At 45.3% G+C, this 19,204-nt stretch overlaps 1 protein-coding gene across 1 annotated transcript in view; it reads right to left on the reverse strand.

Moving 5' to 3' along the window:
• Positions 1–25: 25 nt before the first annotated feature.
• Positions 26–19,204, reverse strand: part of LOC138973415 (uncharacterized) — a 19,399-nt gene continuing 220 nt past the window's right edge. Inside the window, exons 2-8 of the mRNA XM_070346138.1 lie at positions 12,980–14,502; positions 11,058–11,296; positions 9,557–9,672; positions 8,795–9,002; positions 7,583–7,670; positions 935–1,070; positions 26–484 (exon numbers count right to left, since the gene is read on the reverse strand). Of these exons, the coding sequence (XP_070202239.1) occupies positions 383–484; positions 935–1,070; positions 7,583–7,670; positions 8,795–9,002; positions 9,557–9,672; positions 11,058–11,296; positions 12,980–14,328 (2,238 nt within the window). The 5' untranslated portion in view covers positions 14,329–14,502 and the 3' untranslated portion in view covers positions 26–382. The remainder of the gene's footprint in view (positions 485–934; positions 1,071–7,582; positions 7,671–8,794; positions 9,003–9,556; positions 9,673–11,057; positions 11,297–12,979; positions 14,503–19,204) is intronic.

Consider the following 19,204-nt stretch of genomic DNA (forward strand, 5'->3'; position numbering starts at 1 on the left):
AAAAGAACACTTTCACAGACACATGAAGAATTATGTCATTTTAATTGTGCCAGACTAAACGCACACAAAAATCACTCGGGCAATTTACTCTCATTAGCATACATGTTCATTACAGATCTAGAATGGTGTGCATTCATTTTCTTCTCAAACTTCTCGTTTTTAAGAATTTTAAAAATGGACAAAAATATATTCCTTGCAGTTTAAAAAATACATATTTTTACAATGGGACATCAAAAGTGTTCAAATGTTTCTGATCTAATTCATTGTGTACACAAATATCTCAACTTTTATTACCATCCAAAAGAAGATGATAATACTGAGGCAGCTCATTCAGACTACAGACACAATATGGGGTCATTCTCAAACCTAAGTAGTACATTGATCAGTCCAGTCCAACTCCCAACAGTCTCTCCTCCTCTTGTTGGAACTTGGTCAGCAGATACTGGCCTTTGTCGCCACTGTCTTTCAACTCAAAGTATGGCACCTGCAATCATCAGAAAGAAAACAAAGGTGCTCAACAGCCAGCGGAAGATGTGCGTGCCATGTTTTGTATCAGTCGTAAATGCAATGAACACATCTTTTCCTGCTTCTTTTTATTTTACAGTCAATATAGACATTTCAGGTATAGAAAAGGCGCACATTTTGTTACTGTTCCACAGATAAGCTTTGAACCACAGATAACCTTTGAAGTTCAAACAACACTTGTGCACATTCATTGTTTTAGTTCATTTACATCTATCATCTTTATCTATTACAGCAGCAAGAAAAGAAGAAGAAACTTGTATTACTGATCCTGAGTTTCAGCTCTAGACTTACGCTGGTGTACATAACAAAAAGGTCACAACAGTTTTTACAACATTGTAGATAAACCCACGGCCCCTGTCAACATTGACAATTGATCAACATTAATTTAGTGGTACAATGGAGTACATACCTCAACAGCAGTAGCACCCAGTTTCCTGAGCTGCCGCACCCGCATGGCATGGTATTGGCGTAAAAGAGGCACAGTCTTGCCATCACGGCTTCGCACCTTCTGGTAGGCGTTGCTAGCATGCAGTACCACCGCCTCACTGCAGTCATAAAACAAGTGAATAGAATTGCCAAAGTAACAAAAAAATCAGTGCTCATACGGTTCACATTCATCATAAGCAACTATGAATCAGACACAATGTATTTGCTTCACTGGCTCCATAAACATTGAAGAAAATAACAATTTCCTACCTGATAAATTAACCACACATTTGCCTAATTTAAAAAATAAAATGACCTAATTTTATTAGTTTCTTTCTACTTTTCATCAAAAATATTTCCTGAAATTAAAATTATAACATTGTCTTCTACAAAAATATGCTGAAACATACCTTTCTCATATTTCTCTAAAATGTGAACAACATAACAACACATGAAATTCATCACCTACATCACCAGAAGTACAAAAACAACATATAAGCTTTCTCGCCCAGGAATTCCCTCAAATCGAAATGTATTAACAGGCAACTTATTATTTGTTGCGTGAAACCGAAAACTCTGGATGGCAACACCGGCAGGCAATACTATTATAATCGAAAATTTTTATCTAAATTTTGATTTGATTAATATACTTACCCGAATCACATAATTTGCATTGACCCACTTCGATGCTTAGGTTATGATAAAAGCTACCCCGTCTAGGTATAAGGGGAGCAACCCCAACTAAAAAAAAAGTGACTGCACCAGAATGACTGACACCCTGGGTTACGTCCCATGTAGCCTACTACGTCATCAATGGTGCTGGTCACGTGATACCCCTTCAATCGACTAATAGCATACTAAAAATATCGAGCGGGGCAGGCGGGAGGGAATTACTTATGTGATTCGGGTAAGTATATTAATCAAATCAAAATTTTAGATAAAAATTTTCGATTATAATTACATATTCTTACGCCGAATCACATAATTTGCAGATAACTCCAACCAGGCGGTGGGTAAGATCAAAAAAGTTCAAACTCACCATCAATTTCTGGAAATGCACTGGCCCGCTGCCACCAAGGCAGGCAGGGACCTTGATCCATCGTTACAGAGCGAAGCAATGTCTCTCAGATAAAAGCTGATGAATACATCGTCTGATCGCCAATAAGCTGTATTCAAAACTTCGCTCATTCTGTGGGACCGCAAGACGGCCAAGGAAGAGGCCCAAGGCAGCAATGTCTCCCTATTAAACTGATAAAGACAAAAGCCGAGCACCAGTAAGCTGTGTGCAGGACATCATCCAACCTCCCAGACCGTAAAACGGCCGAGGAGGAGGCCCAGGCCCTGGAAAAAGAGCTCGGGCTGAGCCTAGGGGAAAGATAGCCGATAGCTACGCCAAGGCGGAGGGGAAGAGAATCCCTCGCCAAAAAACTGGCCCACTGCCAAACATCAGGGAAAGAGCCGGTGAGAAAGAAAACATCTAGCTCACTCTAAAACCCTTGCCAGGAACTGGCCCACTGCCAAAAGACAGAACGAGGACCGAGAACCAACCTAAAAGACAGTCGCAATGCCGCTCAGGCAAAAAATGCGAAAGACAGCATCAGAGAGCCCGTAAGCTGTGCTCAGCACTTCTTCCCATCTCCTGAACCATAAAAAACAGCCCAGAAAGGGGCTCAAGTCTTGAATAACCCGAGCCGAGTAGAGGGACAGACAAGCTGCCCCCCCCCCCCCCCCCCTTACTAATGGAAGGAAATGCCAAAAACCCTGGAAACGACTAAGCGTAAGGTTGACCGATCATAAATGAAAAGCACCAACCTTCCCCAGGACCGTAAGACAATCATGCCAAAGTAAAAGCCTTGGCATGGAGAGAGGCCCGAAAGGCCGGAGAGATAACGGTCAGCTCCAGAGAGGAGTGACCTGTTTCCTAGAAAGAGAGAGAGACGTCTGAGTACAAAAAACCAGAGTCAAACTCAAAGAAACAACTCAGAAGAGACGGTCACCAGAAGTCCACTACCAGTCCATGCAGAAGCACAGAGGGAGGTAAACAGAGGAAGAAGCGGCCTACGAAAAGTGTAAGCCGCCAGCAGAGCGGAGAACGCGGTGGCCAAAGCCTGATGTGACCGGTGACTCTAACCGAAATGACTAAAGTCAGAGTGATCACAAAGCAGTCTGCTTGTAGGTAAATGAAAGAAAATCAAAAACCCAAAACAGAAACGAGACTGGAAAGGAAAAACAGAAAACTGTGAAGCTAACCAGCCTTAAGACTCCCTGAACGAGAGTTCTCAAGAAGAAGGGCCCGAAGTAAATTTCGCGGCCGACCGAGCCCAGAAAATTCCTGAGTCTGGCTGAAAAACCAAACACGTCTGATACCTCAGAACCGAGAATCAGACACGGAACACAACAGGCAAGAGTCCGTAATAGTTGCAAGTGGTAGAAGGGTGACCGTAACAGGCAACCCACCCCACCGGAAGTCGACCCGACTCGCCTCATGGCAGGATGAGGGAGAAGAGGAAGACACAAATTCTAGAGACACGGAGACCGTAGACGCCCATGCCAGGCAGGAGACTATTACACGAGCTAAGGCTGAGAGCCGGAACGCCTGTAGACCTGCCATCAAAGATGCTGGGCTGAAAGCCCGCACCAAGAAACCAGGAAATTAACTAGACCTCCACCGAAAGGGGAGGGTTAGCCAATAAAGCTGAGAAAAGTGATAGGCCACAAGAATGACCCCTCACCATGCATTGCTAAAACCAATGCAAACTCAGTAAAATCTGAATGTAACTTCCGAGGCCAACTCAAGTAAACCTTAAGTTTGGACGAAACACCAGAACAAGTCCGATCGCTAGAGAAAGACAGAGTCTAAATCGGCGAAAGACCCACAAGGACCGAGTCCAAAAGAGCAAACAACAACCACCACCACCAACGGATGAAATGGCTGTTGCACCAGCCGAGGCTAAAAAACCCGGATGCCCTAATGCCGGCTGTTGTTCCCAAAAAACACAGACTAAGACGTCTGTGAAAGGAAGAACCTCTCCGGATAAACCTGAGCTGAGGACTTAGCCTGAAAAAGCTGAGTCTGCTTAGGTAGAGCCCGTTTTGCTGCTTCAAAGCTTGAAGAGCAAAAGAAGAGACCTGAAGGTCCCTACAAATCTTGATCTCCTTGGAGGCCAGGGAGGCCTTGGATGCCAGGAGACCTTAGAGGCCAGGAGGCCTTAGAGGCCCGGAGGCCTTGGAGGCCAGGAGGCCTTGGAGGCCATGGAGGCCTTGGAGGCCAGGAGGCCTTAGAGGCCCGGAGGCCTTGGAGGCCAGGAGGCCTTGGAGGCCATGGAGGCCTTGGAGGCCAGGAGGCCTTAGAGGCCAGGAGGCCTTAGAGGCCAGGAGGCCTTGGAGGCCTTGGAGGCCAGGAGGAGGCCTTGGAGGCCTTAGAGGCCAGGAGGCCTTGGGGGCCAGGAGGCCTTAGAGGCCAGGAGGCTTCAGAGACCAGGAGGCCAGGAGGACTTGAAGGCCAGGAGGCCTTAGAGGCCAGGAGGCCGAAGAGAGACCCATCCACCAAGGGTGAAGAACTAAGGGTGTCTCTCATGATTCCTCACAAACTAGGAATGGGCGAGGAACAAATCCCGTCTGTACATGCCGTATGGGCATTGTGCAGAGAGGAAGGCCTTCTCCGTTCTAAATTCGCCCTAGCAAAGGTGGAGAAAGCATCCCCTGCGTCCTGCTCTTTACTGAGTGTAAAGGGCGCCAAGGACTCCGTAAAGGAGTGTCTCCGAAAAGCAAGTTCCAAAAGCTGTCTGCCCACTTCCTCAGAGGGGAAGAGAGTCCGCTCAGAGAGCAGGGGACTCGAAACGTTCCCCAAAGAAGAAGTTCCGGCGTGACCGGCAAAGGTGCACGCAGAGGGGCAAAAGACGACAGCAAATTCCGGGACATCTTGGGCAAAGGCAACTTCCTCTGAGCCGCTAATGTCCCGAAGCTGGGAAGGCCGGAGCCTGAAGCCCCTTTCCTGCAAGTCAACGGCCAAACTTCACCCCTGACTAAGAGGAGGATGAGAGGCGTCGAAGACCAAAGGCACAGGAAGTGAGGAGAACGGCAGAACCCACTACCGAAGTGTGTGGTAGCTGCTAATCCGCCTGAGGCAGGGAGCCTGCAAGCCCAAAGGGCACTGCTGACGAAAAAACCAGACTCAAACCAGATGGGACCATAGCAGGTCCACTATCCAGTGAGCCCCCACTTCCGGCCGGAGCCAGAAGCGCAGAGGTCGCGTACGATCGCCGACATAAGGCAAGGTTCAAACCGAACGTGACCGTAGTCTGTGCACTAACCAGTGAACCTACGCTTCCAGCCGGAACCAGAAGCAAAGCTGTCGCGGACGACTGCTGAAGTAGGGCAAGCTCGAACCAGAAGTGACAGCAGCCTGTGCACTAACCGGTGAGCTCACACTTCCGTCCGCAGCCAGAAGCGCAGAGGTCGCGTACGACCGCCGCCGTAAGGCAAGGTTCGAACTGAACGTGCCAGTAGCCTGTGCACTAACCAGTGAACCGATACTTCCAGCCGGAACTGGAAGCACAGCCGTCGCGTACGACTGCTGCCGTAGGGCAAGGCTCGAAACCGGACGTGACAGCAGTCTGTACACTAACCAGTGAACCTACGCTTCCGGCCGTAACCGGAAGCGGCGCTGTCGCGGACGACTGCTGAAGTAGGTAAAGGTTCGAACCACAAGTGACAGCAGCCTGAGCACTAACCGGTGAACCTACACTTCCGGCCGGAACCGGAAGCCCAGCTGACGCTGACGACTGCTGACGTAGAGTAAGGCCCAAACCGGACGTGACAGCAGCCTGTGCACTACCGGTGAACCTACACTTCCGGCCGGAACCGGAAGCGCAGCTGCCGCGGACGACTGCTGACGTAAGGCAAGGCTCAAACCGGACGTGAACGTAGTCCGAACACTAGCCAGTGAGCCTTTTACTTCCGGCCTGAGCCGGAAGCAGCTGTCGCGGACGACTGCTGACGTAAGGCGGGGTTCGGTCCGGACGTGAACACCGTCTGCTCACTAGCCGGTGAACCCCTACTTCCTGCAACAGCAGGAAGCCCAGCTGTCGGAACCGACTGCTGGAGTACGGAGAGGTTCAGACCTGACGTGAACACCGTCTGCTCACTAGCAGGAGAACATCCGATTCCGGAAACCGGAAGTGCAGCTGCCGTAAACGGCTGCTGCAGACACCAACCTTGTTGTGGCCGGATCCCCGGAGGGACATGCACTGTTGCGCTACCGCAAGCGGAAGGCAACAAATGCCGGCCAGGAAGAGGAGAAGAAGATCCCCAAGGGACCACCCAGAAACATCGCGGTGGACAGCAGCCTGGTCCGGAGAAGACCCAGAGTCTGAAGGAGAGAACGTCGCCTAACCCCCAGGCGGGGGGCAGAGCTGGCGACGAAGTCCGCCGCGGCAAACCTCGCGAACGAGGGAATCTATTTCTGGAAATAAGCAAAAGATAAGTGCAGACCCCAGAGCCCTAGACTCTGGAGCCGAAACAGACGCAAAACGACAGCCTTAGAGGCCAAAACGGACGGCAGAGAGCCAGACGGCCAATCGTCCGTAACATAAAAAAAAAAAAAAAAAAAAACGGCACAGAACCAACGTAAAAAATTGCCTAAAATTGTGCCAACATGAACAACAACGGAGTTCTTCAAAATAAGAGGCTGCTGAGGGATAGAGCTTAGCAGGGCCCAAGCCCTAACCCTCGGCCTTAGCTCCCTCTAATTCTCATTAACGGCCATGTAAGCACCAAGAGAAAAATAATCAAACAACTGAAACTAGCAAAGTCCGAAAGGACGCCAACCTTTCAGAAGCCAGCAAAGAGGGCAGCTAAAACCAGTTTAGGAGCTACCAAAGGCAGCTAAACAACTAGCTATACGAAGAGTTAAGCGTCCGAGTACGGACGAAAAATCAACATAACAACATGCTAGCTAAAAATGGCGGCCAAGGAGGAAGCCACAAGTCTGAAAATAATAAAGTCCGTACAGACACAAACATTTCAGAAGCAAGCAAGCAAATAGATAAGCACGTACGTAAAAGCTACCGACGGCAGCTACAAAGCAAGCTACGACAGCGTTAATAGACCGAACACGGCTAAAACAACAGAAGCCAGACAACGTGCTAATGCAAATGGCGACCGTGAGGAAGCCAAACAACTGCTGAAAACTTCAGAGTCCAACGGACATGCGAAATTCACAGCAGAAACAAAAAAACATACAAGAAAAAATGAACGATCTCACCAGCTGCAAGCCAGCAAGAAGTAGACGGGGGCCGAGGCCGGTGGGTGCCGTAGACACAAAACCAGCCAGAGCAAAAGCGAACACAACCGTCACCCTTGAGTGATAGTAGTCGATTGAAGGGGTATCACGTGACCAGCACCATTGATGACGTAGTAGGCTACATGGGACGTAACCCAGGGTGTCAGTCATTCTGGTGCAGTCACTTTTTTTTTAGTTGGGGTTGCTCCCCTTATACCTAGACGGGGTAGCTTTTATCATAACCTAAGCATCGAAGTGGGTCAATGCAAATTATGTGATTCGGCGTAAGAATATGTAATTATAATAGTAATATATAATTTTCCAAGGAGAAAAGTCGAAGAACATTACCTGACAAAGTCCAAGCTGTCCAGACACGCAGGATTTAACACAGGTTCTCCATTGGCCTGGTCCTGGGACACAACTTTCACCTCCACATCTACACAAATATTATAAGATGTTTGGTGGCTTGTTGACAGACCAGCTTTTTTGTTGGTCCAAGGGGACCATATCGTCTTTTGTTTCATCTTTATCAACCAAGGCCGAAGGCCGCGGTTGATAAATATGAGACAAAAGGCGATATGCTCCCCGAGGACCAACAACAAAATGCTGGTCTGACGACAAGCCACCAAACATCGTTTTTGTCATCATTTTGGTTGTGCAACAAAATGCACAATAACCCACAGGGAGACGAATTTTTAGAATCCAACTCCGGGCCACAAAGCATCGTCACAGTAGCTCGAGATAACACGTCAACCTTGTATGTGATGTCAAACGTAGCTTGTTGACGCTTTTCTTCCAGTCTGAAAATTTACAGAGCTGCGATCATACGTGTGAGTTCAGTAAGTGTTGGACATATTTCTTTTCTTTTTAAGTGTTTATGACTTTTCGTTGTGGATTTTGCGATTACAGAGATAAGTTGCAAATTGACCATCAGTCGCCGCGGTAATTATCAACATTGATTGGGTCTTTGAGAGTGAATGCTTACAATCGTTGTCCTCGGAAACACAAATCCAAAGCCGCGATGGTTCCACACATCAAACAATCAGCCTGATTGGCTTTTACTTTGACAATCCACGTTTCACCTGAAAGCTCAAACCCATTCACCACCTCGATTTATTGCCTGGGGAACATGACATTTATTTCCCAGGTGCTTGTGAATGAAAACTCGTGAAAATTATGACAAAGGAAAATAGTATGTTTATAATTATATTCAAATGCAAGTTTACTAATTATCACAAATGTTTTGCAACCAAACCCATACCCATTGAAATGCACAGGTGTTTTAGCAGTGCACCCTCCTCCATTCAAAACAATACCTTCTGAATAAAATCATGCATAGATGCTTGGAACTTGTTATCTACACATGCAATGCTCAGACTCTCATCATGTTCAGTAAAAGTAAGACACTGAAAATGACTATCCGAAGCAACATTAATCTCATTGGAATACATTCCCGTTTACATTTGCAGTGCATTGTACTGGGAGAACCTCTTCATCATGCCCAGTCTCTCTCATTGTTCCTCATTTCTGTATCTGTCTCGCCATCATTTACTCATTCACCTGGAGTTTGAAAATGTGAGAGAATGAAGGTAGGCAAAGGAACCGCTTCAGGGCGTGCTTTGATCAAGGCATTCATTACTTCCAGGAGCATCCAGTCACGAGTGAAGAAGTCTTTGGTGGACATCTTTTTACGCCCAGCATGCTTCACTAAGGCACCACACATCTTCCTGCCTTCTGGAGTTTGCAGCAGTTTGCTGTAAATCTTGTTCTGCAACATTGACGATTTTGTGCATTGTGCGCTTGAGAATGTAATCATCAGGAAAACCAGAATACAGGACATGTGTCTGGGCTAAGTTGTAGGGCAGGTTCATTCAGTAGCGCACTGGTTTCAAAACCAGATTGTGACTATCAACACATGTTTGAATCAGAGTTTGGCAAGGAATTTGTTTCCAAGAGTCAACTTTGTGCATGGTCTTGCCGCCCTTCTGTGAACGCAAGCACATGATAAAGATCCCAAGCTCACAGCACAAGTCTCACGGCTTGCAAAATCATAATGCATGCATGCAGGAGAAGAAAAACAAGACTGAGTAGCATGACTCCGTTGCTGTTCACTTTCCCCATTGATAGTAGTCTATATTACCTCAAGGATAACTAAGTCCCAAAGGACAATAACTTGTTCCAAATCATGAACTTGGTCCTTTTTGACGTTTACCAAAAACAAAACCAGTTCGGCACTCACACAGTCTTGACAAAAAATGTCTTGTTATCAAATTAAATCCCTTGATCATTATTTAAATCAATGTCAAACAGGCCATAACGTACCTTGGCCAACTTGGGAAAATTGTCTGCCCACAGAAGAGGTCCAACATAGGTGCCGTCTTCAATGATGATGCTCTCTGACAGGTGGTAGAGGTCACGGCGGAAATCAATATCAGAGTCTGTCAAAACCACAGGTGAGCATTAAATTATGCAGCACAACTGACATTTTTATACAGTGGAACCCCCTCTGATTTCCCATTCATAGCCTCTGTAAATTTAGACATCTTGAGACTACCTCCTTTTGAATACCTGATTTTTGCAGATTTGTGTGTGGTCTTAAACGGGCATAGTGTCAAATGTCATTCCTGGTTATGGGGTACTCAGTGGGAATAAGTCTCAAAGAAATAGCTCATACAAGTATGTACTACAATTGCTGCACTGCTCAATTTAGTTCTGCACTTTTTGTCAGTTCTTTCAATGACAACATCTAGTGAAGACCAATTTCTTTGCAATTAGTTTTTCTTCTTCTATACGTTAGCTTTATCTGACAGAAAATGCTGCACTGCTTACAACTATTCTAAATACATTTACTTTTATCATTTAATAAACAAAACATGTTCAAGTTTATATAACAAAAATACACAAACAATTATCATTCAAACATGGTTATTGCGTAAGCCATTAACTTGGGCAACCAGATGATAAAACAAGAAGAGCAAACGCTCGATCGAGTCACTTTCGCAGTTCTGAATATTATATGAGGCATCAGATGGACAGGAAGAAATTGCTATTCACAACACAATGAGTCACGTTCACATAAAATTTGAGCCCGGTCACTTTTATAGTTTCCGAGAAAAGCCCAACGTTAAGTTGTGTGTTGCCGAACAGAAAAGGCTAGTTATCTCCCTTGTTTTTCTGATAACGTTCGTAAAAGGCTACAGATGTAAATACTTTGATGTAAAGAATAATCCTACAAAGTTTCAATCACATCCGATGAACTTTGTCAAAGATATAAAATGTCTAATTTTTCCTTTGACGCTGACCTGTGACCTTGAAAAAGGTCAAAGGTCAACGAAACCATCGTTAAAGTGTAGAGGTCATTGGAGGTCACGACTAAACAAAATATGAGCCCGATCGCTTTGATAGTTTCCGAGAAAAGTTTGTCAAAGATATAAAATGTCTAATTTTTCCTTTGACGCTGACCTGTGACCTTGAAAAAGGTCAAAGGTCAACGAAACCATCGTTAAAGTGTAGAGGTCATTGGAGGTCACGACTAAACAAAATATGAGCCCGATCGCTTTGATAGTTTCCGAGAAAAGTCCAACGTTAAGGTGGTGTCTACGGACGGCCGGCCGGCCGGACAGACTAACACTGACCGATTACATAGAGTCACTTTTTCTCAAGTGACTCAAAAATTGTATGTGAAGTTACCAAGGCAACAAAAAATATGACTATTTTTTTTACAAATGTTTAAACACATCCAAGGTACCATCGGCCTATTGGGAGGATAACCATTTTCCAACCTGTCTGAAACTTTAGAATTGCTTGTTCAGTCTTGACAAACCTTTGAATCTTCTTTGAGACATGTCACTGAAGATCTCCTCCACAAGCCAGTGGGGGTAAACACTGCAATAGGTCAAGGCCACAGCAATCTGCAGCATGCATTCAGGATGGGCCTGTCTCTCTCCTTGTCGCGTAGTTCTCCGCAACTCCACCAAAATGGCTGCCAGTGCCTCCATTTTCCTTTCTGAGCCCAGAGGAATGTTGGTCAGGACATGGGTAACTTTAGCGAGATCTTTTACCCTGTGAAACAAAATCATATGATCACTTTGCAGTAAACCTAGTTTTGTTTTTAGGGTTGAATGCAACCAATTGTACATGTACTTGCAATTTGTGACGCTAAGCAAATCTCATGCATAACGGGCACCGGCACGGTTGGCCTAGTGGTAAGGCGTCCGCCCCGTGATCGGGAGGTCGTGGGTTCGAACCCCGGCCGGGTCATACCTTAGACTTAAAAATTGGCAATCTAGTGGCTGCTCCGCCTGGCGTCTGGCATTATGGGGTTAGTGCTAGGACTGGTTGGTCAGGTGTCAGAATAATGTAACTGGGTGAGACATGAAGCCTGTGCTGCGACTTCTGTCTTGTGTGTGGCGCACATTAAATGTCAAAGCAGCACCGCCCTGATATGGCCCTTCGTGGTCGGCTGGGCGTTAAACAAACAAACAAAAATGCATAACGGGCAACACCACTTCGATCAATCACTTATTCATTCGAGACTTCACCCATAAACAAATTCAGGAAGACAGTTTCTTATAATGCAAACAAGTACAAAAATAAACTGATGCTTTGACAAACATGAGGAAACTGTGCCAAAATAGTAATCGCTAAAGCAAAGTAATATTCTATCAAATAATCAAGTCTGTACATGTATGTTCATATATGAATAAAAAATCTCAAACATGGTGCAAGGGAAATGGAAGCTAGGGTGATCCACTAACCCCTAAGCCACAAAACCAATGCACTCCATCAAAACTCAAATTTCAAGGAAACAGCACTCCACATCACACAATCTACTGTTACTGCGGCAGTACAATGCTGTCACACTTTAAAGGCTCTTTAGCATTTTGTGTCAATTTTGCAGAAAGATATACATTATAAGATGTTTGGTGGCTTGTTGACAGACCAGCTTTTTTGTTGGTCCAAGGGGACCATATCGTCTTTTGTTTCATCTTTATCGACCAAGGCCGAAGGCCGCGGTTGATAAATATGAGACAAAAGGCGATATGCTCCCCGAGGACCAACAACAAAATGTTGGTCTGACGACAAGCCACCAAACATCGTTTTTGTCATCATTTTGGTTGTGCAACAAAATGCACAATAACCCACAGGGAGACGAATTTTTAGAATCCAACTCCGGGCCACAAAGCATCGTCACAGTAGCTCGAGATAACACGTCAACCTTGTATGTGACGTCAAACGTAGCTTGTTGACGCTTTTCTTCCTGTCTGAAAATGTACAGAGCTGCGATCATTCGTGTGAGTTCAGTAAGTGTTGAGCATATTTCTTTTCTTTTTAAGTGTTTATGACTTTTCGTTGTGGATTTTGCGATTACAGAGATAAGTTGCAAATTGACCATCAGTCGCCGCGGTAATTATCAACATTGATTGGGTCTTTGAGAGTGAATGCTTACAATCGTTGTCCTCGGAAACACAAATCCAAAGCCGCGATGGTTCCACACATCAAACAATCAGCCTGATTGGCTTTTACTTTGACAATCCACGTTTCACCTGAAAGCTCAGACCCATTCACCACCTCGATTTATTACATGGCCATGGGGAACATGAGATTTATTTCCCAGGTGTTTGTGAATGAAAACTCGTGAAAATGATGACAATATAATATATTTATAGCACCAGGATGGTTTCATTAAATTACAAATAAATTATGATAATCATCCAGCAAGACTGACACTGATACAACCCTTACCTCCAATCTTTGAGTCCTTTGTTCCTAATTCTGTCAATGGTGGCCATGAAGAGATCCTCGGACAGCAAGTCCAGGGAGTAATACAGGTTCAACACATGCATCAGTGTCTCTGAAGGCAGGCTTGAGATCCGTGTAAGCAAAGGATCCTCCAAGGTTCTCACCGTGGTGAAAAACTGTGGCAAGAACTGATTTTTGGACTTGTTGAGTGATTTCTGCTGGTATTTGAGCACAGCTGACAAACAGATGGGATCGACATCTAAGCTAGCATCTGTTTCCAGCTGCTTAGTGAGAGCGCTGAAGTAGGCAGGCTGGGTCACATGTGCTCGTGTCTTGTAATGTGCCAGGTTGACAATCCCAAGCTCTTGAATGGTCAGAGAAGCCATTTCGTCCTTGAGGTGTTCTAGTGAAGCGCTTATCAAGTTGCTGGAGGCTGTGCGAGTCAAGCCTGCGTGAAACAGTAAGAGTATTAACTCCGGCTTGGTCAGCTCTGGAAGGAAGAACTTCATTCTCTCACACATTAAGAAAGGAAAGTCTGTGAATGAGCTACCACGCACACAGTAGAAAAAGTCTGCGGCTAGAAGTAGCTGTCTGACGTCAAGCTTTTTGACACGTTTGCTGCAAAGTTGATCAAAAGCTTTGGATAGTAGGATACGGTTCCTCCTGGGCTCAGAGTGTGATAACATACTTTGCCTAAAGCCCAACCCGCTCAGATTCACCATGCATTCAATAGCGTCCTCCACAGACAAGTGATTTATGCACTTCTTTAGGAGTCTGGTGGTTTGACTAAAGGAATCATCCGACAGCACATGCCATCCTTCACTCATCCTAGCCACACCAGCCCAATGATCAAAGAGACGGAGAACGTTCTCTATCTTTCTGTCTTCCTTCACTTCCTTTAGTAAAGTGACCACAGTTTCTTTTGGTAAGACAGATTCTTTTCTCTGGTGAGAACTGAGCAGATAAGGCTGATATACATAAGAGGATTCCAGGTAGGAGTGAAAGAATTCGTTTTCTGACTCCACAAAATGCTGGCCTTTGTCCTGCCACCTGTTCTTGTGGTGAGTGGGTCCCGATTCTGTGATATGCTTTCTCACACACTTTGTAAAGGGGTGACAGTTTTGCATTTTCCCGATGTGATGCACAGCTGGCATTCTTAGGTTGAAGGTACTAAATCGTCTCCGAACACTGGATGCCAGCAGCTGAAGCTGCCTACAGTTCTTGCAGAACAGTTCTTCGCTGACGGCAGACTTCAGTAAACCACATCTGACATTACTGAGAAGCATGCTTGCTGTGGGTGAAAAAGTGGCCATGGTCAAGGTCTTCTGAAGATAGCCGTTGATGCTGATCATGGTTATAATGCTTCTAGAATGTTTTCTTTCTTCTCAGAGTTGCCTTCTGAACAAAAGCAATGTGTTGTCAATGTCCACTGCCTAATATGCTGCTGCTACGCCCTTACTGATTGCATTGTTTTGTTTGAAAACACCCAGAAGTCTGTCAAAGTTGAAAATGTGTCATGACCACTTCTGAAACACACCAAAAAACATTAAGTTAGCCAAAGGCTCACAGTTCACCAGTCTTTTTAAAACATTTTAGCCTTCTTGTTATGCTGCTAATTTTTTAAATCCTTACTCTCATTTGTAATGTGAATTAAATTCCTTCTTTCACTGCAGTGCACTGTCACTGTTGAAATGTACAGATTCACAAAGTTTATCATGATCATCAGTGTGGAAACGGTGCACCCACATCACTTTTCACCTTACTCATAAGAGTCATAATCATACTCCTACATTGGATACCTATTAGTCACTATTTGCTACAGGTCCTCTCTTGCGCTGTCTATTCAACCTTGCATGTGCATGTACAACTAACATTCAGGAAGTATTGCAGCGAGAGGAATTTATTAAGAAGCTTAAAACTGTAGTCACCAATCCAGGTTTCCCAACTGCTTCGTTTCCGGCCAATTTATGTGGAGCACGTGATGCGCACAAAAAATATTGGCGGTTTAGAGGTGTCGTCTGCGCAATGATCGCGGCGGCTTTCTTGACCGCCAAGGACGACCGCGGAAGTTGTGAGACGTCATTCGTTAGACCTCAATAGCAAAGAATGACAGCTATATAATTAATAGACCCTATCGATATTCCAAGTTTTTGCAAACTTTGAAGCATAGCAAAGCATGAGGTACGGCTATCTCCCGAGAGCTGTGAAGACTCGATGTTTGGAGTTCTTGTGACTTTTGAAATATATACCAAAGAGCATGTCTCGCGGGTATTTAGTGAGAGCTGCTCAGATTCCGAAAAGGTCTATCTTAGAGCATGTGTGAACATTTTCATCCACCAGTTTGTGCCCACTCAAAGGAAGGCAAGAACATACAGACAGACAAAAGCCTTTGCACTTTTACAGCGAGGACAACTTACGGGTACATGCAAGGAAAGCCCACAACTTCTAAGGCGAACAACTCTGCCGAGTCTGCTGTGAAGGGTGACGGTAGTCTCCCTGTCACACTCGACCCCCTTTGAATGAACTTTGTCCCCAAAGTTCCGAACCATGGACCCGCCAAGCTTAGGTCCCTCCCAGGTTGGTGGAATGGGAACAGCACGAAAATGATTCAGTGGCCATATTGCCATTCCTGAACATATCATGTCGAGTCCCATCCCTGTCGACGACGTCAAATGTAACCGAGTGCCGAAACACCACAATCACCTTTGAAGGCGAAGTCCTCTCAAACGGGATTGAGAATTTTAGAGCTTATTTCTAAGCCCTATATTAACTGTTATGGCTTCTCAAAGGCTTCTCATACAGACAGACAAAATCCGCCAGACCCCATCACAAAAAGAACTCTACAATCCACAGGTGTTGCCTCCACACACACACAGAGAAGCCGTATATATATATGTATATCTATATCTATAAATATATAGAGATAGATGACAGTGTATTTTTCGCGTGGCTATAAATTGATTCGACCTTTGCACTTTTACAGTGAGGACAACTTACGGGTGCAAGGAAAGCGTTCTGGACAGTGCAGTGACATTCTAAAAATAGTAACGTAGTAACGGGAATATGGATTGACGCCACACGAAGGAAGGGAGATAAACGCAAAACACTGGAGAAGATAAGGAAGAGTTAGTGGGAATGGATCTGTGAAGATGAACAGAAAAACCAAAATCGGTTCAGCGCTGCACACTGAGAGCACGTGTTGAAAATTCTTATCGACCAGGTTGTGTCCGGGGTCTACCTGAATATGCCCACCAAATTTGAAGCAGATCCATCGAGAACTTTGGCTTGGCATAGCGAACACACACACACACACACACACACACACACACACACACACACACACAGACAGACACAAGTCGTATATATATAGACTAGAGGAATACCCGGCTTCGCCGGGGTGAATCGCGTGACAGAGAGCGTGGCGGTTCATCACAATCACCTTTGCAGGCGAAGTCCTGTCAAACGGGATTGAGAATTTTAGAGCTTATTTCTTAGCCCTATATTATCTGTTGTGGCTTCTCAAATGCCAGAACATACAGACAGACAAAAGCCGCTAGACCCCATCACAAACAGAACTCTATAATCCACAGGTGTTGCTTACACACACACACAAACACACACACACACAGAGAAGCCGTATATATATATGTATATCTATCTCTATAAATAATATAGAGATAGGTGACAGTGTATTTTTCGCGTGGCTATAAATTGATTCGACCTTTTCACTTTGACAGTAAGAACAACTTACGGGTGCAAGGGAAGCGTTCTGGACAGCGCAGTGACATTCTAAAAATAGTAACGCAGACTGAAACGGGAATATGGATTGAAGCCACACGAAGGAAGGGAGATAAACGCAAAACACTGGAGAAGATAAGGAAGAGTTACTGGGAATGGTGAAATGAACAGAAAAACCAAAATCGGTTCAGCGCTGCGCGCTGAGAGCACGTGTTGAAATATCTCATCGATGATATTGTGTCCGGGGTGCAGCTGAATACGGTGTCCAAATTTGAAAAAGATCCAGCGAGAACTTTGGCGTTGTGATGTGGTCTAGCGGCTTTGGTGTGTCGGTATGGGGGCCCGGGTAGCTGAGGTGGAACTAAAATCGGTTCAGCGCTGCGCGCTGAGAGCACGTGTTGAAATATCGACCAGGTTGTGTCCTGTCCCGGGTGTACCGGAATATGCCCACCAAATTTGAAGCAGATCCATCGAGAACTTTGGCCGTGCATCGCGCACACACACACACACAGACAGACAGACAGACAGACACAAGTCGTATATATATATAGATACGGCTTCTGTGTGTGTGTGTGTGTGTGTGTGTGTGTGTGTGTGTGTTCGCGATGCACGGCCAAAGTTCTCGATGGATCTGCTTCAAATTTTGTAGGTGTATTCAGGTGGACCCCGGGCACAAACTGGTCGATGGAAATTTTCAACACGTGCTCTAAGCGCGGCGCAGTGAACCGCGGTGAATACTCTGTTTCGCGATACGAATTACGAAACTAAACACTTTTTTTTTCGGCTCTACTACTTCACTTCTTTTACTTCCGCCACACAACGCAGGTAGTACATCAAGTATTGCAATTCGTGTACAAAATCCCTCCCATCTTCAAAATATTGCCACTAAAACTACCCCTCCCATCGTAAATATTCATTGCAACCATTAATAGTCAGGAGCTTTGCCGGTGTTTCTGTGTCTGTCTTAAAAAAGATCAAATCACTTTCAACACTGTGCCCTTTTCTCTTTCAGCAACAACATGGCTTACCAACCACCACCGCATTGTACTCTTGCGAGTCATTCAAACTGGTCGATGAAAATTTTCAACACGTGCTCTAAGCGCGGCGCGGTGAACCGCGGTGAATATTCTGTTTCGCGATACGAATTACGAAACTAAACACTTTTTTTTTCGGCTCTACTTCTTCACTTCTTTCACTTCCGCCACACAACGAAAACGAATCTAAGCAGCGCTTTTCTGCACAGGTAGTACATCTAAGTATTGCAATTCGTGTACAAAATCCCTCCCATCTTCAAAATATTGCCACTAATACTACCCCTCCCATCGTAAATATTCATTGCAACCATTAATAGTCAGGAGCTTTGCCAGCCTTTGCCCTCACCATCAATAAAAGTCAAGGACAGACATATTCAGTCTTGGGAGTAGATCTCACAGGGCCTTGCTTCAACCACGGTATGTTCTACGTCGCAGCATCACGGACGGGAAGAGCAGATACTCTGACCATTCTGGCACCAAACAGGCAGACCAGAAATGTCGTCTACCCAGAAGCTCTACAGTAGATGGTAGGTACAACTACTGTCTGTGTGTATATCTGTGTGTCTGTTTGTTTGCGATGCACTGCCAAAGTTCTCGACGGATCTGCATCAAATTTGGTGGGCATATTCATTCAGGTGGACCCCGCGCACAAACTGGTCGATGAAAATTTTCAACATGTGCTCTAAGCCGGCGAACCGCCACGCTGCATACTCTGTCTCGCGATCCACCCGGCGAAGTCGGGTATTCATCTAGTATATATTTCAAGCCTACAAACACATCTCGATCTCTGCAGCCCACACCCCCTCTCTGTAACACTCTCACTCACTCCCTTCTCTGTAACACTCTCACTCACTCCCTTCTCTATCTATCTCCCTCCCTTTCTATCTATCTCTCACTCTTTCTCTCTCTCACACTTTCTGCCTCTCACACTCTATCCCTCCTCTCTCACTTGCTCAGTTGCTGGATCTATTTTTCTTTCACACACACACACACACACACACATACGCAGACACACAAACGAATACGCACAATGAAGCCGATTTTCTCCTTTTCTTCCTCCAACACACACACACACGGCAGAATGAGATAGCGAGAGAGACAGACAGACAGACAGAGAGAGAGAGACGTCATTGAACAAGTATTGTAATTGACAAGTATTGATAATGACACGTAGTGATAAAAGTTGTAGTTCTATCGACATATAGTGATGAAGAACGTTTCATATTCATAGCGACTCAAATGACATACATGTAGCAAAGACACGTGCAAATGACGCGTTGTGATAGTTATACCAAATAGCTGTGTCAGCCCCGCTATGACACCCCCACCCCACACAGTGACACAATTATAAATCTATCTCTCTCTCTCTCTCTCTGCAACGTCCACACACAAACGCCGATTAAATACACTATGAATCTCACTCGAACGTTGAGCGAGCTTTAGCACGCGAAGTTAT

The sequence above is a fragment of the Littorina saxatilis genome, linkage group LG1 (assembly GCF_037325665.1).
Source record: "Littorina saxatilis isolate snail1 linkage group LG1, US_GU_Lsax_2.0, whole genome shotgun sequence".
Lineage (NCBI taxonomy): Eukaryota > Metazoa > Mollusca > Gastropoda > Littorinimorpha > Littorinidae > Littorina > Littorina saxatilis.